At 39.9% G+C, this 27786-nt stretch overlaps 2 protein-coding genes across 6 annotated transcripts in view; one reads left to right on the top strand and one right to left on the bottom strand.

Moving 5' to 3' along the window:
* The window catches only part of MICU2 (mitochondrial calcium uptake 2), a 143739-nt gene that overhangs the window by 18189 nt on the left and 97764 nt on the right, over positions 1 to 27786 (top strand). For 2 of the 3 annotated variants that reach the window (XM_049647338.1, XM_049647339.1), the window contains exon 2: positions 16208 to 16352. In XM_049647338.1, coding sequence (XP_049503295.1) covers positions 16208 to 16352 — 145 coding nt within the window. Of the gene's footprint in view, positions 1 to 12227; positions 15245 to 16207; positions 16353 to 27786 lie in introns of those variants that run through there. The other variant, XM_049647340.1, reaches the window with a different exon arrangement.
* Positions 1 to 27786, bottom strand: part of FGF9 (fibroblast growth factor 9) — a 211428-nt gene that overhangs the window by 113103 nt on the left and 70539 nt on the right. The gene's annotated exons all lie outside the window — the stretch shown is intronic.

The raw sequence follows: 27786 nt of genomic DNA, 5'->3' as shown, positions 1-27786 counted from the left end.
GAAGATGTCCTTTAGGACACTGCTTTGTCCTGGCCAGACAGCAGTTGTGTATTCTTTATTTAAATCTAGTTTAGCTGATGGGAAATGTAAGACATTTTGGAAGGACCTGGAATTAGAAAATAGGTTTCTCGTTTTATATTTAGTCCTGTTTGGGAAGCTTTTTTTTTTTTTTTTTTTTTCCTTTGAAATTTTAAGAGATCCCTACAGCCAAATGTTGAAAACAGATTGAGTCTGATATTCATCTCACTTATTTAAAGTTAATTAATTGTATACACTATTCTAATATGGGCAGTACTCAAAATTGGAGCATTTTAAGATTTTATTAATCATTGTATTTTATCATATCATCACTTATATTTGCTGATGCATCATTGTCACTTATTTCTTATCTTTGAATAGGTTGTGAATCCGTTTAAGAACGTGCACACTTTCTTCCCCAAAGTGCATATACACGTTTTCACGTATAATTTCAGGGAGTTATGGACACCAGGAAGTGTGACCATGTAGTGTGGGGACTTAGAGCCTGTGCGAGATCTAATGTGTTAGAATACGTCCCTTGTCCCTTCTTTCTTCATATTATGAAATGTTTGCAGTGTTACATCTAAAATTATTTCTAGTTCACTGCTTTTATCATGTCTCAGTGCGTTACTCCTAGCTTTTCAGTGATGTTACCCTCAAGTCAGATAATTTATGGTATTACTCTTCCCTTTCACCGATTCTTTGCTTCTGTTTGACTCTCTGCATTCTCGTTTCCAGCCCAGTGTATGGGCCATTAGCCCTATTACACTAGCTTACCCTGTGTATAGCTTTATAAAGAGAACACACACCTTTGTCTGTCCCTCTCCTTTAAGTCTTAAAGGCCCATTGTCTGAGGGAGCGTCTTCAAGTTTCCTCTCTTCACCGGTGGCCTGTAAGTAGGTTGGGTTATTCGAGTTCTCAGAGCTTAGGATTCTACTTACAAATTCACAGGAATGTTATTAATACTGGTAATCTGTAGTACATATATAAAGTTTTTAATTTTGTCAATTAAGTAAACAATAGCAATAAATATTGAGAAATTAATTTTATACTGAACAAAGTGACAAAATCCATCCAAGTATGTAAATATTAAGAGTTAGTTACTCTTTGGGACTTCCCTGGCAATTCATGTTTGGAGATTTGGGTTGCCTGAATCATTTCAGCACTTCAGGCTCTGTCTCTTCTTCTGTCCCCTACTCTTCCCGAGATTCAAGTAGAGTTATTCTCTTGGTTGTAAAAAATACGGGAGTAGATTATCACCAGATACATTTTAACAAGATTACCCCAGTGCTAGTTCTGTCCATGCCTACCCTTAAAGTACACATGTAACAACTTACCATCAACCACAGGTTTTTACTGGTTTTGTTTCTCATATAAGATTCTAAAATTCTCAGGGACGTCTGGGTGACTCAGTCGGTTAAGCATCCAACTCTTGGTTTTAGCTGAGGCCATGATCTCACAGTTGGTGGGATCGAGCCCCATGTTGGGCTCTACACTGACAGCATGGAACCTGCTTGGGATTCTCCCTCTCCCTCTCTGCTCCTCCCCTGTTCACTCTCTCCCTCTCAAAAATAAAGAACTCTAACTTAAAAAAAGGATTCTAAAATTCTCAGGGGTCAAGATAAAATTTTTCTTAACATGTACCCAGAGAACTTCGTATTTAGTACACACCATACTGTTTCCTAGGCAAATGCTAACAGTTCTGCTAACTTCGTGTATGATTCACTGGCACGGTTTTATACGACTCCTTTCCTGTATTTGCATGTTAAGTTATAGAAACTCATGATTCCTCATTTGACCCAAGTGTTGTATATGACATAAAGCGTGGTAGAGAAGTTGAAGGAGAAAAGTGACTGAGTACTCAAAGTAATGGCATTTGAAATAGTAAAATGGGAAATTCTCTTCCATTTATTTATTTAGCAGTTGTCTACTTGACTTATGCTTAAAGCAAAACACAGTCTGTTTGATTTTCCAGTCAATATACAACAGATTCTATTATGGAATCATTTTAAATCTTCACTGTTACAGTATCCTCAGAAATTACTAAATAAAAGCATGGATATCTTCTCATGAAATTTGTCCAAAGAATAAAATAAAAGCCGAAAGAGAGATTTTGGCAAATCTTTGCCAGGTCTTAAGTGATTTGCTTGAATAATAAATTCATTTGCCAAAATATGTAGCCATATCTGTGTGTGACTTGTTTTTCTGTATTGTGTATTTTTATTGTGTAATCTATGCATCACTTTTTTTAACTGGCGATTTAATTTGTAAACGTCAACAGAAATACAAGTGGCACGCATCCCAGTACCTTTGCTCGTAAACTCTACCTGCTTTGCCAATGCTTGGTAAAATGTCTGGCTCATCCCCCGCTCGTTTCCTACCAGTACATTCTGATAGCAAAATTTTATCATAAATACACTGTAAAGTTGTGTCAGTGATCTCCAAGCCAAAGCTGAAACAATCCGTTAAAACCTAAACCAAACATGACGTAAGGCCTGAAATCCATTAGGTCATTCGTTCAGATTTACAGGAGGGTGTGAAGCAGCTGGTGTAATCCAGTTGAGAGCATTCTGTTTCTGAGATTCTATGATTTCTGCATCGGCAAAAAATAAGGCAATATTCTTTGGTACGGTTAACACTACCACCACCTGTCAATGGCTTTACCTCTCTCCTCTTCCCAAGAAGGCATTTTTTAAAACCGAAGTACTTAACAGGATACAGTAATTTGTGGTTATAATAACAGGAACCAAGGGGCCTTTATTTGCTTTTGCGTGAGAACTTCTTTAGTGCACACGACAAAGTGCATACCTGCCTAAAGATATTTTGATAAGCTAACGGGGTTTTAAATGTGTAAACACACAAAACAAAATTGTGCGTATTCACCCACCAAAATCTTTTTAAATTATTATTTTTTTAACGTCACACTCTGGGTTTGGAATTGGTTCCCATTCGTGAAGACCCATGCGTTCTGGCACATTTTCTTTTTTTTAACCATTTAGCAATATTAACCATGTAGTAGGCACTGGTGATACAGAGGGACAAAAATACATTTTCTGTTCTTCAAGAATTCACTGTACTGGACAACAGACGATTCCAGCACAGAGCTTGATAAACGTTTACTCTGGGTTCTCTATGCTCCTACCTGAGAGGCTACCTAACCCGAAGTGGCTACTTGAGGAAGGATTCCTAGAGCAATAACACCAGAAGTAATTCTTACCCAGTAAGTTAGCCAAATGAAAAAAGGGACCAGAAGCAAGTAACTATGTTACATGCTTAGCTTTGTGAAGTGTTTTGATTACAGTCAGAAGCAGTAAGTGGGTATTTAACCTGTCTTCTGGAAAGGTACGCAGTAAGGTTTATTGACGCTCATCACAGGTAGCCGGGTAAATGCGGAAGCTTAAGGACACAGGAGCAAACATCAGTTTCAGGAAAATCATATTAGCAATGAACAAAACTAAGGTTGACATTTTATTTTTTTAAATAATTTTTTAAAGCCTATTTATTATTGAAAGAGAGAGAGCACACAAGCTGGGGACAGGCAGAGAGAGAGAGAGAGAGAGACAGACAGACAGACAGAATCTGAAGCAGGCTCCAGGCTCTGAGCTGCCAGCACAGAGCCCAACACAGGGCTCGAACCTAAAGACCCATAGACCATGAGATCATGACCTGAGCCAAAGTCAGACACTTAACCGACTAAGCCACCCAGGCGCCCCGACATTTTAAATTAGTACAATATTTATTTTGCACAAAGACCTAGTTCATAATAATAATAATAGTGCCAATGGAATATTTATTTATTTATTTTACCAATGGAAGTTTTAAATAGAAATATAGTTTTGTTTTTAATAAATTGCGAATCTGCCCCTTCTTTCAGGCTTTTGTTATCTTTCCATTTATTTATTTGAAGGTTTTTTGAAAAATTTGTTTTTGTTTTGGATGCAATTTCTGTTTATATGCAAGCAACAAATTGCTGTTTTCAAAAAATAATTCCACTCTTTGACCAAATTTTGTGTAGGGTTAGGGTATGGGGCTAAAGGAACTTGGTGCCAGGCAAACTGCTATCAGTATTCAGCCACAAGCTTTACGTGGCCATCCACACAGTGAGTGTTCCTGTAACTAAGGGGACGGACAGTCTTTTCCTGGGACTTGGGGATGGAAGTCTGAGTAGATCACAGAGAATGTGGCAGTCTGGGGAGAAAGCAGTGCAAAGTACTCTCGGAATGGGTTACTTTCCCTCTGCAGTCCCAAACTATAAAATACTTTACAGCTACAGACTGCAGCTGTTCCCCACAAAGGGGAGGGAGGGAGGAGAGAAGGGCCCATCCCTTCTTTACTCCAGACTGGGTCATTTATTGCAGGATACGGTGTCCTAAATGTTGTTATCTTTAGCAGCGGCCTCTGTTTGTGACTCAGCCCTCTGATAGCAGCACTTTCTCCGGGCTTACCTGAAATTCTCAGTTTTGAGAACTTTTTGCATGGGTGAGTTCGTTGCAGAAATTAGACCACAGCTCCCACCACAAAAGGTTCTTTGTTACTGCTCTGCTGCCCAAAGGAGAGAGACCACAATCCAAATAAATTTACTGATACCAGACCTGTTACTAACTTCCTACTTAAACTTAATTGTATCATCTTGAAAAATATTAGTCTGATGCATGTCTCATTTTGGAAAGTAAGAAGTCACAATGTCATGGGTGATAAATAACATGGGACAAGTAATGACCGTAGTTTGAAATTGATCATCAGTGAGACACACACACTTGCAAACCCCTAGTAGCTCCTTTCCTACTTCTGTCTAGCACTTCCCGCCTTCCACTCCATTACGCCTCCCCCACTAGAAAGTGAGCGCCTCTTCGTTTTATCTCCATACGATGCTAGGTCAGAGGAGATGCCTGGTATTTGTTAAACAGGTTGGTGTTGAATAGTTTTAGCAAGAGTTCACAAAGTAGTTTACCTTCTCCTGTGGGAGCAGGGGGAAATAAACTGAAGTGACTCAATCATGCCCTTGGAAAATGTCACTTAGTTATGGTTGCAATGAGTGATATTGATGAAACTTGGGATTGTAGTTTTAAGTCGAGACTCTAGTCTTTTTTTTTTTTTAAGTCGAGACTCTAGTCTTTTTTTTTTTAATCATATGAAGCCTAATTTAAACTTTTTGTTAAGAGCATAAACAGAAGTTTATGTAGTTGTTATGTACTTCCTGCAAGGTAATTATGGAAGAAGAGAAAGTGAGTATTCTGTTCACTCATCTCATCAGGAGAGAGAAAGCAGTTACTCGAAGAGAAGGCGCTTATGTTTTTACTCATCAGCGTCCCCTGCCAGTGGCCACTCCTCTCTACACGGAACTCTACGCTTTTTTTTAAGTTAATAGAAGCATATGCCATTTCATTACTGCACTTATCCAAGGAAAGTCACACTAGCGTTCTTCTAGTCTCTGGAAAGAAGTCTAGGCTAGGCCCTCACTAGACCAGACAACATTCAGAAGCCAGCCAGAGTCATTCCCGGAACTTCAGGGTCTTCTAAGAGTGACTTTTGTCTCCTTGGCTAATATTCTCTCATTTTGTAGAGTTTATTGTGAAGTATAGCTTATGCAGTTAATATTTCTAATTTAGTCTGGCAGGACTTTTTTTTCATATACGATGAATTCTCCCCCAATTCAGAACAAAATCGGAAAGTTCTAGTGACTGAAATTTTTCCACTTGTAAAAGCTTTCTTTAAGAAGAAAAGATAGTCTTTCAGATGGGCCACAGAAAGTTCAAAGACAGCAAAGCGATAATATGGTATCCAGATTGTTACAAATTCCAAAATAAAGGTCCCAAATGAATACGGTTTTACTACGTTTGGTCTAATGCATTGTGGGTATATTGGATATATTGGAAGCATTGTAAGGAAGGCTCTTTCTTTTCTCACTTTCTTCCTGGGAATGCAGAAAGCAAAGAATGTTCAACAAAGAACAGAGAGCTAACTTTTTCGAATTTGTCACTTCATGGATAAAAACTAGAGACAGAATGGTGAAGCACCTGTTGCTTTAAAGGCAATAAACTAGGGAAATGTTTTAACAGAAGTCATCAGCTTTCAAAGATCTCTTTTATCCACTTCACATCACTCATTGCTCTTAATTCCTTTGTCACATTTTTTCCTGCATTACAAGTAATCCTTGAAATCCATGGAGCATTTTATAGATAACCAGAACCATGTGGATGGTTCTCACGTGCTCAGCATAGCCCCAAATCCCAGCATTTCTGCTGCCCCTCCTTCCCCACGTATTTAGCTTTAGATGCAGGTTTGAGAAGCAAATAGTTGTGGTAATGGGAATTCATCCCCACTGCCATCACTTTCCACCTACCACGACTCTAAATTCAGTCTCTGGTGGGTTTCGGATGACAAGAGAGCCACCAACAGGCCCCCGGCGTTTCTTTGATCTCCATCACTGCATTCTACACTCTTCGTTCTGAGGGGCTACTTTCTCCGGCAGCTGCTGCCCTCATGCCAGTCCGCTGGTTATTTATGTGTAACAGTATACCTTGGCCAACAGAGCAGAGCCGTGGAAGTATCTTATGAAATCTCATTATTCAGATAAAAGTTACGATTAATACCGTTTCGTCCGTTCCTAGTAGAAAAGTTCTCTTGAACTGCGGTGAATGAGATGAGGACGAGCCCTCTGGGTCGAGTGGTTTGAATGTGCCCTCCCCTTTGGACTGCTTTCATTTCCCTACATAACATGTAAGACTGAGACGTGTCTTTTAAGAATAACCTTAGAATAGGGGCATCTGGGTGGCTTAGTTGGTTAAGCGTCCGACTCTTGATCTCAGCTCAGGTCTTGATCTCAGGGTGGTGAATTCCAGCTCTGCATTGGGCTCCGCGCGGGGCACGAAGTCTACTAGAAAAATAAAATGCATAAAAAATTAAAAACAAATCATCTTAGAAATAAATTATGACTTATCCTTTACTGTGCCCTTTTTTGGGTATTAGCCCTTTAGAAAACAGCTTTTGAGATAACCAACAATAAAGGCGTCATGGTTTCAACCTTCGATTTTCTAACATCTGCCTTACTTAGGTTTTCTGAAAGAGACTGAAACTGATCAGTTTCCTCTGAGGCCTTCCAGGATTATTCAGACACGAAGTACATACACATACATAAGACGGTGACAGAGGAGCAAATTCAAAGCTTCATTTCAGTAAAGTTTGTTTTGTTTTGTTTTTTGTTTTACACTATTATTTTGCAAATTGATGTCTGATTTTGCCCTCTTTCCGGAGCACGGCAGTTAATCAGAGGTTGAGTTTTTGTGTCTGTCATGCACGTGGATGTTCTTTTCCGATTGCTTCTCTTCGTGCTTTTCTTCTGCCTTCTGTGTGATTTTTCCCCCTATCATGTAGTCCATGTATTACTGCAAGGTTGATTCTAATCTTTTCTGTTTCTTAAAGTATTTTAAGTTTTATAATGGCCTTTTCTCTTATTTAGTGAGACCAACTCCCTTCTCAAGTGTTTCTGTTGTCTGTCTGGCATCTTATCTTGCTTTCTGATGTTGTAAGGTTGCCACTTTTGTTTCCTATGATTTTTTCTTATTTTCTTTCAGAATGGGATTTTCATTGTTCATTGTTTCTTGTTGTTCTTCATTTTTTCCCACAGAACTTGCATGGTCCCAACACTAGGTTTTAAACAGACTTCCAGCCAAACACCGTGTGTGCCAAAAACCATGTGAATGTTTATCCTTGACTTCTTTCCATCTTGATCTAAGCACTCTTTATCTTTGCATTAGAATATTAGCTAAGAGCAGGATGTTAACAGCAACATCACCTGTTCCATCATTTAGCTGCCTGAGGGCTCCATGGTCATGAATAAGTATTTCCCTCTGCCCCACCAAGTCATAACTTCTGATGTTGGCCCCCTTTGGTAGAACACAGGAGGGGGAAAAGGACAACTGTTGAGCCTGTAGTGAATGCAGAGAGTGACAGGAGCTCCCCGTGGGACGTCCTGTACTTTTCTCTGGCCTTCACAGCCCCTGCAAACCAGGAGATGTCAGTGACAGCAATATTCCTGTCCCGTATGATAACTTTGTACAGATTGGGAACACACACCCTTTCCTCAGTGCACTTTGCTTCCATTTGCTGGACGATTGCATGGTGATTCCAGCGAATGGTGCCCCATGGACTTGTGCGGTGCACACAGCTGTCCAGGGTGGCCCTCATCAGTGAGGGATTTCAGGACGTCACCCACTCACTCCCCAAATGACACTCTCCTCCCTGGAAGAAGAAACTACTTTTCGGTCCTAGTGTTTTCTTACAGTTGGATCCAAATTACCAGAAGATCCTTCTAGGACAAGTTTAAAGTAGGAGGTTAGGAGCTAGCCTCGGCATGGCTGCACTTACTGCTTTTTATTTTTTTGTCGTGATGTGGGAGGGAGGTTTTAAGAACTTTCACATCAGTTTTTAGAATTTTGTTTCTGTTTTGTTTTGTTTTTTAGTGACCCTTTGATTTTATTAAGAGTTAACTCTCTTAAGAAGGTACCTCATACCTTCTTTTTTTTTTTTTTTTTTTTTTGGAGGAACCTAGTATAGTAGAAAGGACCTTTCCAGATTTTATTTTCAAGTGAATTATTATGTTGATTGAGATTAAAAACCAAGAATCCAAAGGAAAAAGAAAACTTGTTTATGCAGTAGATCCTTTAATACCTGGAGAGTCCAACTTCCTCTGGTGCTGATATTCTCTCCAGAGCCTTGGAACAGTCCTCTGTACTTAGAGATTTCAGACATGAATATCTACATTTATGCTGAAACGTATATCCTAAATAAATTGCTTGTAATTATGGTTTGCCTTATGCTACTTTTTGTCTTTGAAAGGAATTGATTTAGCCCCAGGAAAAAGCAGTCGCATTTCTCTTCACATCCCGAAATCCCCCACACCTGTGTTTCAGCATACTGATACGTTTTTCGTAGATGCTTTTCCTGTAAGTGATACTGCGTTATGACTAGGAATACACTGGTGGTAAGTTCTTTTAAAGGTGTATGTTAACAGTTTTGGAAAGATGAAAAGATTCACATCCTGTGGTCTAATTTTATTTGACATATAACAGTATTTATGGCAAGCCCAAACCATGTCTGCTTAGTTTTTCTGAAAGACATTCTATTTTCACTGAAGATTCTACTCATTTTCAGTTTATGTAAACATAGGCCTGGTATTTTTATCTAACACACATTCTACAAAGTACTTTGGATATACTGTAGATCAGACAGTAATGCTGAATTTGTATAGCATCATCCGGGGTGTGCATGTGAGTGAATCTTCAGATGACTAAAATTACCCTTGCAAGCAGTAAAACATCCTTTTTATGCAAGATGTGCGTTAACATTTAAACCGTGTTACATATTTTCATACACTTTTAACAGAATATTCCCTACATAAATTAGCAGTTTCTCAATGCCTGAAGATCATCCCCATAAATAGCACCAGCGGCTACTGATTGGTTGTCGTAACGGTGATTGGTTCAGACTCTTCTCGAGGCTACTGACTGGTTGTCGTAACGGTGATTGGTTCCGACTCTTGCAGCCAGGTCTGTTGTACATTTGTCTTCTTTCCTATCTCACTGTCAGGCTATTTAGATCTCACTTCTGCCATCAGTGTATGTGCATCTAGCATTTGTAACTTAATGTTTTTAATGTGCTGGGATGCTGAAACTTAATAACCCAAGCTTATTAGATCTATTTGTACGTTAACAGTAAGTGTTGAATCGCGGTATGAGTTTCCTGTAGAATCGGCTAGGTAGGTTCCAGTGTCCCACATATATGGTGGCTGTTGTATAAATTAACAGAAGAAAATGTCAGTAGCCAAGATGACCTTTCCAGTGTAGTGTGTGTGCCATTCTCCTCTTTGGTCCATTTATGTTTTCATATACCCCAGCAGCCCTCTACACCACGGATGTGCCCCCCGCCCAAGCTCAGAACTGACTTTAGTATAGTTTGCTGTACTGCAGCTCCTTGTACCCCCTCTTGTGTGATGTGGTTCAGCCATCTTCTGCTCTGCGATGCCTTTCTGAAGTCTTCCAAGTAACAAGACAGTTCATTGGTCCTCTCTCTGCCTTCTCATAGAATTTTTTCTATAATTCTATTAGAGCATTTGTTAAAATTGTATCATAGTAGTAATAGCTAACCTTCTAGAGCACTTAGTGTGTGCCGGGCATTATGATAAGGGCTTTGTGTGTATTATTTCACTGAACACTCATTCTTTAAAAGAGCCTTTGAATGATACAGGGAGATGAAAAGATACAGCATAAGGAGTATAGTCAACAATTTTGTATGGTGACGGGTAGTGACTACATTTATTGTGCTGAGCATGGAGTAACCTATAGAACTGTTGAATCAAAGTGATGTAACGTTGCATGTTAATTACACTTAACTTTGTTCAATGACTAAAAAACGAATAAAAGACCTTTTGAAGTAGTGACTTCTGTTTTGTCCATTTTATGCATTAGTTAAGTGAAGAAGGATAATACAACTTGACCAACTGATAGAGCTGGCATTTAAACCCAAGTAGTCTGATTCCCGTTTCCACATTTTTCATATGAATCAGATGAGGCACAGAGAGGTCACTGGTCCAAATTTCACATGTCTAGCAAGTGACCGAACAGGAATTTGAATCCCAGGCAGTTTGGCCTGAGAGACAGTGCTCTTATTAATTATTTATTTGCTATCCAGCACTCCCCTCTGTAAACTCCTTAAAGGAAGACCTCATAGTATCCATCTATATATCTACAGAACAGTGACACATAACAGGTTCTTCAACGTTTGAGAATGAATTAATGAGCTTTTCATTGCCTGATATGTAAGAATACTAAGCTACGATTTGCTCATATATTGTTACTCTCAGATATAACTTTAATATTTTGACCTTTATTGTTCCTTCTCATCCTTTCCATCTAAACTGATATTCTGATGACACTTACAAAGTCTATAAGCCAATGTCTTTGCCTTAGTTCAGTTTACCAAGCCCAACCTACCATAGATAGGCCACATATATCCCAAAGTGAGAAAGAGACTAAAGGAAATGAATGGAGGTTAAGCAAATGAGTACCCAAAACAATATCAATAACAATAATAACAACAGTAATCGTTCAAGGAATATGAAAGCAGCAGCCAACAATTTTTACAAAGCCACCTGAAAACTCCTGTTTTGGGGATGCTTGGCTGCCTCAGTTAGTAGAGCCTGAGACTCTTGATTTTGGGGTTGTAAGTTCAAGCTCCACACTGGGTGCAGACATTGCTTAAAAATAAAATCTTTAAGAGGCCCCTCGGTGGCTCAGTCAGTTAAGCATCTGACTTTTTGATTTTCAGCGCAGTCATGCATGATTTCAAGAGATCAAGCCCTGCATCAGGCTCTGTGCTACCAGTGCAAAGCCTGCTTGGGATTCTGTCTCCCTCTCTCCCTGCCCCTGCCCTGCTCTCTCTCTCTCGCTCTCGCTCTCGCTCTCACTCTCTCCCTCTCTCTCCAAATAAATAAATAAACATTTTTTAAAACCTTTAAAAATAAATAAAGAAATCCACCTGAAACATGTAAGAGAAGGAAAGAAGGGAAGGTGGGAAAAGAGCATGCAAGCATGTGTGTAGGAAAAGAACGCAGATGAAAGAGAGTTGGGGAGGAAGGAAAAATTGTTCATTCTTGACAATTAAATCCATCCAGTAAGTCTGAAATTTGATCAGAATTGGTTACACAAATGAAGTAAGGCAGGAATAAACCTGGCAGGTAAATAAAAGATTAAAAATGGCAAATTAAACGTAACATTATGTGTCATATGTTCATACTTCAGTGATCTAGATTTATCATCTAAATTTTGTGAAGTAAGCATATATATATATATATATATATATATATATATATATATATATATATAAGCACATCAATTATACTAGTGGTTTTTAAAATTCAATACTGGGTGCCTGGCTGGTTCAGTCAGAGGAGTGTGCAACTCTTGATCTTGGGGCCATGAGTTTGAGCCCCATGTTGGGTGTAGAGATTATTAACTAACTAACTGAACTTAAAATTCAGCTACTGTATGGTAAAGGTGACCTAAATAAAACTAATTTGTTGGTTCATCAACCTGGAATTATAAAGGTTCTAGTGATTTTAAAACAGTACTTCCCCCCCCCGCCCAGGTAAAGTTCATGGCAGCAAAGAAACATTAGAAATCCTACGTTGATTGAAGGAGAGAAGCCATAGTTAACATTTAGGAAATGGACAACAGTTAGCCCAGGCCTAAATATGGCTAATTCTTGTCATAGTCATTTTTATTCTCTAGAGCCTCGCTTAAATCCCACTGTTTTCACGAGCTTCCTCAGCCATCGTTACCCACACTGCTTTCTCTGTTTTGCTAACTTCTGTAAGTCTTAGAGGAGCAAGTGTAGGGTAGTGGTTGAGACTGGGGTTATTGTCACACTGCCTATGCTGTGGACTTACTTGCTGTGTTAATCTGAGCAAGCCGTTGACCCTTGACAAGCCATGGTTTCTTCCTCTGTAAAATGGAGACGGTAAAGATGTGTGCTGTTGGGGTTATCGCGAAGGTGGTAAAGATGTTGGCACGCTGCCCTGCGTATACTCCATGTCAACGCCAGCTATTATTGTTAGGCTTTGCTGCTATCCTGTTGCCGCCTTGACTCACACGTGTCCTGTCTCTTCCTAGAGAGACCTCAAGTTAGTAGATGCTCCAGTACGTTTTTACTTGAAGGGTGGATTAGGATGCGGGGAAGACTAATAGGAAGAGGCTGACTTGGAGCTTCCACTTTGTGTTCCATAAGAGAAGTGGTAGGATTAGAATCGACGATGGTGGCGACCTCCAAGTGAGGGCTGTGTACTCAGTAAGCAGAGTGGGAGAGGTAGTAGAAAGGATGAGGGACAAAAAGAGACATCATGCCGTGGGAGTTGAAAGATTTGTAGGTAGTTGAAAGAATAGGTTTGTTTATACCACAAAGTAGCAGGAATTAAAGGCCACAATACCAGAGTGAATTGTGAGGGTGTTAGTAGGGGTTGTTAGTTGTATTTCATAGCATCTGCTGATAAAGTCATGGTGGTAGGACAGATTTGGAGGTCATGTGCTTCTAAGTGACCTTCTAAATTCATGGCCTGTGATTCATATGACAACTTTAAGCTCAGAGATCCGCCCGTGAAAGGGAGTTTTAGTTTCACCTCCTCTACTTTTTCTTGTTCACTGGAGAGGATATTTAATCAAAACTGGAAGGGATGACAACCCAGTCGGCCGTTCGTTAAAATGGCGCTTCCCAGAATAATTGATTCTTCTCAAGACTCTTCAGAAATGTTATGCTTATGCAAGTTACAGACATACAGGCATATGGAAAATATGGAATGGTAACCATGAGATAGGGGATTTTTAGGGTCTAAATCTCCTAGAAGAAAAAAATAGGATTTCTTTGCAAGTAGTTTTCATGTCTTGCTGTAAAATAGTGGAAGGTTTGTTTTTACTTCTTGGTCATTTTTGACACACCAGGAAAGAATAGGATTGCTACAAGGGGGAGGACATCATGAAAACCAAGAGACGCGGAGGTAACAGTCCATCCTGTTATGAAACCATTTGAGGAGGAGCATAAATGAGTAATTGACTCCTTTTAGTTGGTTGAAATTTAAGAGTTTGATTACACAAAAAGGATTAAGTTGGGCAAAAAGCTGTTCTTTTAATTAGTCAGGAGCAATTTAGATATTAGGAAGCATTAAAAAAAGACGTTTGTTTAAGAATTTGGAAATATAGGGGCACCTGGGTGGCTCAGTCGGTTGAGCTTCCGACTTTGGCTGAGGTCATGATCTCGCGGTCCGTGAGTTTGAGCCCCGCGTCGGGCTCTGTGCTGGTGGCTCAGAGCGTGGAGCCTGCTTCGGATTCTGTGTCCCCCTGTCTCTCTGCCCCACCCCTGCTTGTGCTCTGTCTCTGTCGTGTCTTTCAAAAATGAATAAACATAAAAATTTTAAAAAGAATTTGGAACTACACTATATTTTTGTATGGATCACTCACTTTTGTTAATTTCTTAATAAACTATACAATAATATTAGTATAGTAAATAGAACTATTCTCTAAACTAACAGTATATATGCCCTTCTTTCCATTCTTCTACTGTACTGTATTCTCTCTCATATCTAGGACTTTGGCAGTGCTGTGACATTTACTGAGAAGACCCTTACCCGCTCTCCCCTATCTCATTTGTATCCTTTTTTTTTCACTGCCAAAGCACTTAGTACATGCTGGTAGGAATTAACGTTTGTCTTGTTTACCACTGTTTTCCTACACATACTCGGTATCAGTTTCTTAAATAAAATAATAATGTTATCTGTTACTATATCTGCCTCATATATAAAATGTTTGGAGTGTTAGTAAAATCCAGTTTCCTTCCTTTTTTCTTTTTAGAGAGAGACAGCATGAGTGGGGTAGGGGAGAGGCAGAGAGAGAGAGAGAGAGAGAGAGAGAGAGAGAATGAGAATCCTAAGCAGGCTCCATGCTCATCGTGGACCCCAACATGGGGCGCGATCCCATGACCTTGGGATCATGATCTGAGCTGAATTCAGGAGTTGAATGCTTAACCAGCTGAGCCATCCAGATGCCCCAAAATTCACTTTTCTGATGATTAGGATAAGAGTATGGAGTAATTTAATTAAAACATGACTCTTGGGTTATTTTTGTGGTAGTAATTTAAGGAGAAATAAAAGGAAAGACACAAATAGACAAGTTCTGGGGAAGATAGGGGTTCAGATCATTGCAGTATTACTGAGTATGTATGTTTAGTATTCTGGTATGCACTACATAGACCACCACAGAGGTATGAAACTAGCTGGTCGAAGAAAGCAACAGTCAAACCGAGGAGAGAGCATGAACACTAGGCAGAGGACTGAGATCAGCCCAAAAGGAGCTGTTGACTTAGAATTTTGTTGGCTCTGAATTTGGAGAGGTTGAAGCAACTGGAATTCACATTTTTCCCCCCTCTCGATTCTAGTCAGTGAGCATCACTGTGTGTCAGGGCAAATAATAGGTTCAGTGGTAGGAACTGTGAAAGGAAAGCGATGTGTCCAGGGAGGATGTTGTGGTTCAGATCAGAGCAGTGTTGTAAGGAAAACAATCCAAGGTGAGAGGATGCTTTCGGATTTCTGCATCTACTGCTATCTTGACATTGGTGTCTGCGTTAACCCCTGTGTTGTCTTCCTCCATATGTCTAGGATACGATGCCCGGCCTTGGATGGGAGGTGAGTGTGGTAGGTAAGGGTCCAAACACTGCGAGTTGGACACTTCTGGTTTTTTATACTGGCTGTGCCATTGACTTTAGTCTCCATGCCTCCTGCAGTATCTGTTGTTCAGTTGTGGTGAGGACTGAGTAATCATGTGGAAGGCTTTATTAGTATAGTCCCTAGCACATAACAAGTGCTCAACGAAGGGTTAGCAACAAAGATTTCGATATTGTCTCTATCCACGTTTGAGTCGAGATCTAGGTGCCGTTGCCTGAGATATACAGGCTCTTGTACTAATAGTATTTTACCAGTTCCCATTTCTTATCCTTTTAGCACTTTCCACCTGTGACGTAAGTAGATTTCTGAAAGCAGGGCTGTTTATCAGACATGATATGTTTTCTCTTCGTGAAAAAGCACAACTGTACTTGAACTCTTGCCTACCCATCTCTCTGATTTTATTGACTGCCACGCTGTTCCTTGAACAGTTTCTAGCTTACCTAGAAACACACACACACACACACACACGGGAATCTCATGGTTTTGGGTCTTACTCTACCCCCTGCTTAGAATTCTCTTCCTCCAGAGAGCCCCATGGCTCAATGACCGCACTCATTTAGTCTCTGTAAGTGTCAGCTCTTTAGAAAGGCCTCCCTTCACCGTCCTCTCTAAAATACTACCCCTTATGACTTTTATCCGGCTTGCTCTTGCTTCCTGGCGCTTCTCATTATCCTACATGATTTTCTGTGTGTATCCATTAGTTGTCATCTTCCCACTCTGTCTTGTCATTCACCATTGTCTCCTCGAGCCTGAAAGAGGGGCAAGTAGACACTCAAGTAAATAGTTGTTAAACGAACGATGTAAACATTCGGAGATTGGTAGACCTAGACACTGAAGCTACTCTTTCAAGATCGTCTTAAAAGTAGCTAAGTTGAGGACTCATCCTAAAAAAAAGTCTTAAATTACAATTTCTTTTTCTTTTAGAAAATGGTCGACTCCGGAGAGATGGGAGAAAAACTGTCCCTTCGGAAACAGCGCTTCATGCAGTTTTCTTCCCTGGAACATGAGGGCGAATATTACATGACACCACGAGACTTCCTCTTTTCAGTAATGTTTGAGCAAATGGAACGTGAGTTGTTTTTTGGATTTTTTAAGTTTTTCAAAAAAAATCAAACATTAAGGCTGAAAAAATTCTATTTTTCAGAATTGGTAACAGCTTTTCTTCATTTTCTTAAAATTTTTTCTAATGTTTATGTGTTTTTGAGAGAGAGAGAGACACAGAGCACAAGCAGGGGAGGGGCAGAAAGAGAGGGAGACACAGAATGCAAAGCAGGCTCCAGGCTCTGAGCTGTCAGCACAGAGCCCGATGTGGGGCTCGAGCCTACGAACTGTGAGACCATGACCTGAGCTGAAGTCGGATGCTTAACCAACTGAGCCGCCCCGGCGCCCCTTCATTTTAATTATAATTCTTTGTGCCACGCATTTGCTTATTGTTTAGACTTTATCTTCTTTGTGACACAAATTTAGTTCAACTTTTTATGTATTTATCTAAGAGGGGCGCCTGGGTGGCTCAGTCTGTTAGGCGGCCGACTTCGGCTCAGGTCATGATCTCGCGGTCCGTGAGTTTGAGCCCCGCGTCGGGCTCTGTGCTGACAGCTCAGAGCCTGGAGCCTGTTTCAGATTCTGTGTCCCCCTCTCTCTGGCCCTCCCCCGTTCTTGCTCTGTCTCTCTCTGTCTCAAAAATAAATAAATGTTAAAAAAAATAAAAAAATAAAAAAAAAAGAAATAGTTGTTTTGTATATGGGTTTTTCTAAAGAGCCAGAGGAAAAATAGGTACGTTTTTAAATGTCACTAACTAGGTTCTTAATAGAATAAATTTATTCAGGATATTAGTTTTTGGTGCTATTGGTGTTTTAAATTGGGCAAAAAAAATGAAACTAGATTAGAGCAATGGGGGGGAACCCACAAATACAATAAGAAGCAAAAATCCACTGTACTTTTCTGCCCTAAACCGTCAACTTTTAGTTACTCCAAATGATGTTAGAAATTCTTAGTTTTATTACCTAAACTAGTCCCTTTTACTTTGCAGAGAGTAAACTGGGGCCTGTCCTCTGTGCCCTCTATTATAGACGTGTTCTCTGAAAGCTCCTTGCCTCGCTGGCCCCTGTCAGAGTGTGCTAGAAGTACCGTGCGGTAGGTGGCTGTGTGGGCGAGGCCGCAGGGAGCAGTAACAGAGTGCGGGTTGAGTTGAAAAGACCACGAAGACTTGGGAGAGCACTGTCGAGATTGAGACGTGACTTGACCAAAAACAAAATGAATCACCGTGGCATGCTGTAGACACTAAAACCGAAGAACTGGGTTCGCTGTAGTGACAGGTCAAACCGGAAAACAGATAAGGGCCATATGGTACAGGAACCCTATGCAACCGTCAGAGACTCGTGTGTTTGGTAGAGTTGGGTGGACATCGTTTGTGACCAGTGAGGGACCAGTGAAGGTTTGTGAGCAGAAAAATAAATGTAGGTTATTTTGGTTACCTCTTCTTTGGAGGGGAGTTTGGCAGTATGTATCGAAACCCTTAAAACATGTACTCACTTTGTTGCAGTAAATTCCCGCTAGAAAACTAATTAGTCTAAGTAAATGACTGGAGAGATACAAAAGAATTTTTTTTTTTTTAATGTAGTTTAGCCCCTCCCAACGTGTAGAGTTTGAACACGGTGATTCCTATCCTCAGAGCAAGAAAAAAGCTGAAACATTGAAAATCAGCAACTCTTTTTAGATCCATCAGAGAATTGAGACCACAGGGCGCAGGGACCTGAAAACTGGGGACGGGCAGATACAGAGAAGCAGAGCTTACCCAGGGCAGAAACTGCCCAGAAACCACCACTGCAGCCAGCATCTGGTAGGCGTATTTAGAGAGTGGTTTGGCTAATTGCTAGAGTCTGAGCATGGGCTAGCTTGAGAGAGAAGAACTTGTGAAGACCCAGCCACGAGGGTCCCAGATACTTTTGTGAGTTTTAGAGGAGCCCCACCATGTGTCACAGTGGAGATCTGAGAAAAATCTTCCCTCCTTCCCTCAAGGGGAAGGGAAAAGTAATCATCCGAAATACTCCCAGAGCATTCAGTTCTCCTTAGCAAAGGCCTGCACGGACAGGACACTGTTTTACCAGATTCCGACCCACTGGTGTTTTACCACAGCCTAACCAACCTTGAGGAATGTAGTGCCCACCTCTGGCCCCCTCTAGCCTTTCTGTCTCGCTTAAGAAGGAAAACAAAAACCTGAAAGCACTTGTGAGGATCACAGCCCACGGACACAGGCTCACTAGCCGACTGAGACCTAACCACAGGCTTTGGAAGAGCTTCTCCCCCCCACCTCCCCACACGTCAGTAGGGCTCCTGTCTGACAGAGGGTTACGACTGACAGAGCTGTGCCTCTCGGGCCGTATGTACGAAGGAGTCTCTAAGGAAGTGAAAGCAGCAGAGGAGACGAAACAAGGACAGCAGAGGAAATGTTAGCCTCTGACACCTGCAGCCAGAGCAGACAGTAAACCCATCCTGATGTCGTCCAGATAAACAGAACCTCACACTTAAGACCTGTTTCCTTAGGTAACGTTCACCTGCCAGATTGTAGCTGGCTCTCAGAAAGGTCAGTTGGCATGCCAGAAGGCAAAAGGCAGTCTGAAGAGACCAAGCAAACACCAGAACCAAATCGAAAGATGGCAAAGGTTTTGGAACTAGCAGACCAGAATGTAAAATAACCATGATTAATATAACTAAGGACTCCAGTAGAAAAAGTACACAACTTATAACAGAGAGGTAATGTAAGCAGAGATGGAGAAACTCTTAGAATCAAAAGGAAACGTAGAAGTAAAAAACACTTATGATAGAAATGAAGAGTGCTTTTAATGGTCTCATAAGAATAATGCCCTGGGCCGAGGGAATAATCAGCGAGCTTGAAGACATGTTAATTGAGACTTAACAAACTGGAAAAGAAGAAAGACTGGAAAAAACAGAGTGTCCAAAAAATGTGGGGCAATTCAAAAAAAGTGTAACATGCACATAATGGCTATACCAGAAGAAGAAAGAAGAAATATTCGGAGTTATTAACAACTGATAAATTTCCAAAATTATTTGTAAACACCAAACCACAAATTTGGGGAGCTCACAGAATTCCCAGCAGGATAAATATTTTTAAAAACCCTATACCTAGGCATATCATTCACACTGCAGAAAATCTCAAAGAGAAAATTAAAGACGAAGAGAGACGAAAATCAAAGACAGAGGAAATAGAAGTCAGAGGGGGGGAAAAAACCTCACCTAAAGGGAAACAAGGATAAGAACTATATCATACTTCTCTTCAGAAGCTATACAAGCAGGAAGAGAATGAAGTAAAATACTGAAAATTTTGAAAGAAAAATCCACCAACCTAGAATTCTGTATCCAATGAAATTATCCTTCAACAGCAAAGGAGAAATAAAGAATTTCTCAAACAAAAACTGAGGGAATTTGTCATCAGTAGACAGATCTGCCCTAAAGAAATGTTAAGTTCTTCTGAAAGAAGGAAAAATGACAGAGATCAAAAATTCAGGTCTACATGAAGAAAGTAACAGAGTTAGAAATGGAATAAATGAAGACACAAGAAAATCATTTTTCTTAACGGATCTGACAGTTTTCTCGAAATAACAATAGCAGCAATGATTATAGCTTATGGAAAAGTGAAATGCATGCCAGCAGCGTTCTGAGGAATGGGGTTGAGGAACTGGGGATGCTCTGCTATAAGGCACCTGCACTACCCGTGAAGCAGTGTGGTGTTACTTGAGGGTAGACTTAGGTTAGTTATAAATGTATGTTGCACACCTTGGGGAAACCACTAAAATATATTTGAAGAAATATAATTGACATGCTATGAGAGGAGAGAATCCAATTATAGAAAAAAGACAAAAAAGGAAGCAAAAAATAATGATGAACAGAAAACAGTTACAAATATCGTAGATAGTAATCCAACTATATCAATAATCACTTTAGCTATGAAAGGTCTAAAGACACCAATCAGAGACAGGTATCTCATTTATATGTGTTATGGAAAAGAAACTCACTTTAAATATAAAGACATAGATGTAAAATAAAGGGATGGAGAAAGATGTACCATGTTAACCCTGCAAAAAAGAAAGCTAGAATAGCTATATTAAGTACAAACAAACCATATTTCAGAGCAAGGGAAGTTTTCAGGAATAAAGAGGGGCATTATATCATGACAAAAGGGGGCAGTTCTTCAGGAACACATAACAATCCCTACTGTGTATGTGGCCAACTACAGAGCGTCAAAATACATGAGGCAAAAACCGATAGAACTGCGAGGAGAAGTAGGTGAATCTCCCCTTAGGCTGGAGGCTTCAGCAGCCCCCTGTCGGTGATTGGCAGCAGCAGGCAGAAAACGAGTAAGGATGTAGCCACGCAGCCCAGTCAGCCAACCGGATGTACCTGACACTTACAGAATGCTGTATCCAACGACAGAGGATTACACTCTCACTCCAACCTGGAGCCTTCACCAAGACTGACCACGTCTGCGGCCATCAAACACACCCAAACAAACTTAGAAAAATAAAAATGAACATGCACTCAGGCCACAATAGAATTAAACTAGAAATCAGTAACAAAGGTAACTGGAAGTTTTCACAATATTTAAAGATCAGCCACTTCTTTTTTTTTTTTAAGTCTGTTTATTAATTTTGAAAGAGTGCACAAGTGGGAGAGCGGCAAAGGGAGAGGGAGAGAGAATCTCAAGCAGGCTTCGCCCTGTCAGTGCAGAGCCCGACGCAGGGTTCGAACTCACAAACCGTGAGTCCAAATCAAGAGTCAGACACTTAACCAGCTGAGCCACCCAGGAGCCCCTAAAAAACACACTTCTAAATAAAACATGAGTCCAAAAAAAAAGTTAAATATTTTGAACTAAATGAAAATGGAGATACAACCGATGAAAATTTATGGGATACAGCAAAGGCCATGCCTAGGGGGAAATTGTTAGCACTGAATGCAGGTTAGAAAAGAAGAAATACCTAAAATCCAGAATCTAAGTTCCAATTTAGCAAATTCAAAAAAGAAGAGCAAGTTAAATCCAAAATAAGCAGAAGATAAAATATTGGAGCAGATACCGTTGAAATTTGAAACAGGAAATTAATAGAGAAAATCAATGAAACCAAAAGCTGGACTTTTGGAAAGATCATAAAATTGATAAACCTCTAGCCAGATTAACCAAGTGGGGCAAAGTAGTATCATATGATTCTCATTTTGTACAAAACCCATAAAAGAAAAGATTATTTTTAAAGTTGGCTATATTCTGAGTAAGTAACATTAAGATTTCAGAATTCCTTTTAGGAAAAGTTGTTCTTTTATCTGGAAGAAATACCTTAAGGAATCTATCTAGTTATAAAAAGTAATATCCTTTGGATATGGCCAACATTGCAGAATTAGACAAAGATGGGCTAAGTATTTCTGCATAATAAGGAAGTGGGAAATTTGGAGCCTTCAGCTGGTATCTTCAGAAGGAAGTTGGGACCCTCAAGAGAATCCTTGGAAGGAATGGTATGTAAGACTGAGTGGCAAATTCAGTAACATGTAGGACCAGGCAGAAAAGTATTATGTAGATTGAATCAACGTACAGTATGATGGTGGGGGGGGGGGGGGGAGAAGGGGTCAGCTGTAAGAAGCATTCAAATTTCAAAATTGTGTAAAACACCCTGCTACACAACTAAACATTTCTGCAAGCATAATTGGGTCCATAGACCCCAATTTGTAACCCTTAACCTATAGATTTCGGTGTAATTCCAGTAATAATCCCAATAGGGTGGGACGCCTCGGTGGCTCAGTCTGTTAAATGTCTGACTTTGGCTCAGGTCATGATCTCACAGTTCGTGAGTTCGAGCCCCACATCGGCCTCACTGCTGACAACGCGGAGCCTGCTGGGGATTCTCTTTCTCTCTCCCTGTCTCTCTCTGCCCCTCTCCTGCTCACACTCTCTCAAAAATAAATAAACATTTAAAAAAAATTTTTTTTTTTAAGTCCCAGTAGGGTGTGTGTGTGTATGTATCATGACAGGCTGATTTGAAAATTTGAATGGAAAAACAACAGGCCTGAACTATCTAAGACACTCCTACCAGCTTACGACTTATTATAAAGTTATAGTAATTAATATCAAGTGACATTGGTACAGGAATAGACAGATTGGCCATTGGAGCAGGATAGAGCCCAGAAACACATGGGCATAAGTGGAGCTCATGTACGATAGAAGGGGCATTGTAAATCAGCGTGGAAAGGAGGACCTATTCAATAAATCTACTCGATATGGAAGGAGATAATTTTAAAATTGTTAAATTATAAAAATAATTTTAAAAATCTGTCTCCTTGGGCCAGAGAAACATTTCTGAAAACACAAAAAGGACTAACATAAGAGATTGACAAATTCAACTATATTAAAATTAGAACTTCTGTTTATCCAAAGTCACATTAGAAAAATTGAAGACAAGCCACCAACTGGCAACATTTATGTACGGTGCTGACAAAGAATATTTAAAATATGTACAAATCTACAAATCAATAAGAAAAAGACAACCTAATCAAAAAATGGGCAGAAGAAACAAATGGCATTCACAGAAGAGGAAACATACAAGAACAATAAACTTAAACATATATATACCTTTATTAGTGACTACAAGATACAAGTTTATACCTTTTAGATTTTCAACAGTCAAGTCTCTTAATAACAAAGACTATAGAGGATATAGATCAATAAGGCCTTACTTTTATATCCTATAGGTTATAAGTATCGACTGGAACAGGTGCCTTAGAAAACAATTTGGCATTGCCTTGTAAAGTTGGCATAACTTTTGATCTAAAAATCCCCTTCCTCTGTGTATACATACTGCACAACCAACAGGAACACTTGCCCATGTATAGAATATATGTATAAGAATACTCATAGCAGCAGTAGTAGCAAAAAAAGCTAGAAACAACCCAAATGTCCATCATTTAGAGAATGGATAAATACACTGTTCGTGTGTTTATACGATGGAATTTTATTTAGTAGTAAGTGAACAAACTGAAGAGATCAGCTCCCATCGTGTCAACCTGAGGAGCTCCATGGACCTGCTTCCCACTGAAACTGATTAAATATTTTAAAATATCATTTAAAGTCTCTAGAAATGTTCTTAAGGCCATACAGCACATGGAGAAGCATATATTCAAAAAATCAGCTAAAATTGGGTAAGAAATGAGGGTCTGTAGTGTTTGAACTAAGACTGATCCCTCCCTCCTTTCAGCTCATTGAGGCCGAAACTCCATTCCGGACTGGTGCAGCCAAGAACACAGGGTTCCCTCTACCCGCAGCTCCTAGGCAGAAGACTCACTTCCCAGGGTTGAGCAGGACACCGGCATTTCTCATCCTGCCTGCCCTCAGTTACTTGCCAAGGCTAACTTCTGTGCAAGTACAGTTCAGAGGTCGGAGCTCCCTTCTTGCCCCCCCAGACCTCACTCACAGAATTGAGAGTCTGCCTTGGGCTCTGTGCCACTGAGAATATTGAAACCTTGATTTCTCTTTTCCCAGCTCACAAGGCATTGCTTCCACACTGAGACTGGAGATTACTACCACCCACCTTTTGGAGTAGAGGTGTCAGAGCCCTACTCCCAGCTCTAGAGGCCTGGGTCAAAGATATTGCCTGGGGGAAGAAGCAGGTGGTAAAAAAAAAAAAAAAAAAAATAGTTCCTAATCTCTTTGCAAGGAAACTGACTTTATTTTAAACAGCAGAGAGAAGCTTAAGCCTGAGGATGCTCTAAAAAAAAACAGGTGGAAGAGTGTGGTGAAAGGTAATTGAGAGGATTTTGATAGGTTCAGTGAAGATAACAAGCTTAACTGTAGGCTGGCTAGTTTGCAGAAAAGAATGAGAGAAAGGCAGCTAGAAGTAGCCCTCCTGGGTCCATAACAAATATTAAATACTGACCATGGGAACCATGCCTTCAAGGAGCCCAATTTTGATTGTATTATTGTCCGAAGCAATCTGTGTCCCAGGCATTCTCAGAAACAGTAGTTAGCTGACAGTTAGTGGAGCTTAACACCGTGATACAGTCAGGGAAAGGGACCAGGAGAGCTGCCAAAAACTGTTGTCATCCCAGTGATTGTGGGCACACCCAAAGTTGTGCCTCCCTGAGAAGCAATGTCCGAGGCTTAACACACATAGAAAACACAAAGTAAAATGGTAGATCTAAATCAGCTATGTCAGTACTACCATCAGATGGGCATGGATCGAGCAATGCAATCAAAAGGCAGAATTCGTCAGACTAGATTTTTTAAATTCCAGTTAACATACAGTGTTATATTAGTTCCAGGTGTACAATATAGTGATTCGGCAGTTCTGTAGTCAGTACAAGTGCCCTCCTTCATCCCCATCACCTGTTTAACCCATCCCTCATATATATATTTATATATATATATATATATATATAACCCATCCCTTATATATATATTTATTCCATATAATTAAAAGTCTGTTTCTTGATTTGTCTCTTTTTTTCCCCCTTTGCTCATTTTGTTTCTTAAATTCCACATAGGAGTGAAATCATAGAATATTTGTCTTTCTCTAACTGACTTATTTCACTTAGCATGTATACTCTCTAGCTCCATCCGTATCAGTGCAAATGGCAAGATTTCATACTTAGCATGGCCAAATAATAATCTAGTATGTATATATATAGGACACATCTTCTTTATCCATTTATCAGTCCATGGGCACTTAGGCTTCTTCATATCTTAGTTATTGTCAATAATGCTGCAGTAAACACAGGGTGCATATATCCCTTTGAATTAGTGTTTTTGTATTCTTTGGGTAAATACTCAATAGTGCAACTGCTGGGTCGTAAGATGGTTCTATTTTTAGCTTTTTGAGGACCCTCCGTACTGTTTTCCGCAGCGGCCGCACCAGTTTGCATTCCCGTGAGCAGCGCAAGAGGGTTCCTTTTTCGCCACATCCTTGCCAACACCTGTTGTTTCTTGTGTTGCTGATTTTAGCCACCTCCGACAGGTGGGAGGTGATAGCTCATCGTAGTTTTCATTTGCATTTCCCTGATGGTAAGTGATGATGAACATCTTTTCATGTGGTCAGACTAGGTTTAAAAACAACATCCAACTAATTGCTGTTAACGGCAGACGCAGTCTAGATGCGAAAAAGAAAAAGGAGTGAAAGTGAAAAGACGGGAAAAGATATACAAACGACCACCACAAGTATGCTGGAGTGTGGTTCTACTAGTATGAAATAAAATAGACTTTAAAAAATGTTACCAGAAATAAATAGGGACATTTTAAATGAGAAAAGGGCCATCCACCAGCAAGATATAACTGTGCACCTAGTAAGAAGAGCATATCAAGATACATGAAGGAAAAACTGTAGACATTAAGACAGAAATAGATAATTCAACAATAATAGAGGCTTCAGTACCCACTTTTTTTTATTGAAAAAAAAATTTTTTAACGTTTATTTATTTTTTTTTTAATTTTTTTTTTTCAACGTTTTTTTTTTTTTTTTTTTTTTTTTTTTGGGACAGAGAGAGACAGAGCATGAACGGGGGAGGGGCAGAGAGAGAGGGAGACACAGAATCGGAAACAGGCTCCAGGCTCCGAGCCATCAGCCCAGAGCCTGACGCGGGGCTCGAACTCACGGACCGCGAGATCGTGACCTGGCTGAAGTCGGACGCTTAACCGACTGCGCCACCCGGGCGCCCCTAACGTTTATTTATTTTTGAGAGAAAGAGAGCATGAGCAGCAGAGGGGAGGAGAGAGAGGGAGACGCAGAATGGGAAGCAGGCTCCAGGCTCTGAGCTGTGAGCACAGAACCCGACTCGGGGCTCGAACCCACAAACCGGGAGATCATGACCTGAGGTGAAGTCGGACGCTTAACAGACTGAGCCACCCGGGTGCTCCCCAGTACCCACTTAAGTTTCTGTAGCAAAAGCAACACCGTAGGCAGTGTTTTAATGTGTCCTGTAAGTTTCAGTATGTGGTGATTTTCATTTCCATTCTTCTCAAGGTATTTTCAAATTTCCCTTGTCATTGCTCCCTTGACCCATTGGTTATTTGAATGGTGTGTTGCTTAATGTCCACAATATTTGAATTTTTTAGTTTTCCTTCTGCTACTCATTTCTGGTTTCATCATAAAGCATAAAACACAGCCTGCAAGGGCATCACCAGCTGCTAATAGTACACGCTGAGTTTCTGGCCCTGTCAGTTTTTATATTTTCTTCTTGTTCTTACCATTTTCTAATTCATCTGCAAAATATATTGTGGGTATAAAAGAGAAAAAGTTTAAAATGCTTCTTAAATCGACATTTAAAATGTAAGTGAAACAAGAAGAGGCAATTACAGAGAATTTTAAAATACGACTATTAACCAGCAGTGAGAATGTAGTATCATAGAAGTCAGAAAATATTTGGTCAAGAGTGTGGGTGGATGTTCCAGAAAGGTCCAGTAGAATGATAACTGGAAAGAGGCTATTGCATTTGGTCACTAGCAGGAGCCATTAGGACCTTTGGTAGATCAGTTTCAAGAGACTGGTGGGCAGGTGAACAGAATCAGAAGGAAGGAAAACAGCAGATACAGATTGCTTTTTCTGAAAATTTTGGTTCTAAAAGACACAAAACAGCGGGATGATAGACAGTATGGGAAAAAAACAAAAGATAACGGAAGAATTACCTAGAAATATTTTGTAGCCAGACAGCTCTTGGTTATCAGAAATGTCTATGCTGTCTCCTAGACTGTGATTTTTGTTCGTTTTTTCATATAAGTGTTCCAAGTAGAGGTTGTAAGAAACGGATCATCATCCTCAAAGTGTTAATGTATCATATACTTGTAAATAATAGCTATTAGTATTTGTTTTCTCTTCCCCTAGCTCAGTGGTTCACTCCTTTGATTTTCCTTAAACATTTGTATTTTGTTCCTCATCAACTATTATTCTATGCTTAATGTTATCAAAGAATTTCTTCCCTTTTATCTTCTTTCAGTTGAATCCAGTTTTTGCTTTTACCTTATTTTAGCCACAGACCCATGCTATTCTTCTAATCAAGTTCAAAGTTTACATGGCTTTTTTCTTTGTTTCATTGTTTTTATGCAGTGCTTGATTTAACCAATTTAGGTTCTTAAGAGTGTTTGCACTTTTATTATTCATTGGAATGCAATTAAACTCATCAGAAGGCATTTAGCTAAATCAAGAATTCAGTAATTTGCAGGCCAAATAATACGTCCTTTATGCATATGATGTACTTCATCTTCATTTTTCATCATGGATAAGAAGATAATAATCTTGGTTGCATTCCTTCGGATCATGGTGAACAGAAAAACAAGGAAAAGCAGAGCCAACCCAGTGACCCATGATCTTCATCGTATAAACAGAAAGAAACAAAACAATCTGAGATTTATTAGATCCGAAACTCACTTTTGCCCGGGACGTAGTTTTTGGGACTTCGTGCAAATAATACACTTTGCTGATAGTAATTGACGGGGCTTGTGGAAATCACCTCCCTGCTCT

Source organism: Panthera uncia (assembly GCF_023721935.1).
Source record: "Panthera uncia isolate 11264 chromosome A1 unlocalized genomic scaffold, Puncia_PCG_1.0 HiC_scaffold_16, whole genome shotgun sequence".
NCBI lineage: Eukaryota > Metazoa > Chordata > Mammalia > Carnivora > Felidae > Panthera > Panthera uncia.
Note: the sequence above shows the minus strand (reverse complement) of the source record. Positions and strands in the feature narration are given on the sequence as shown.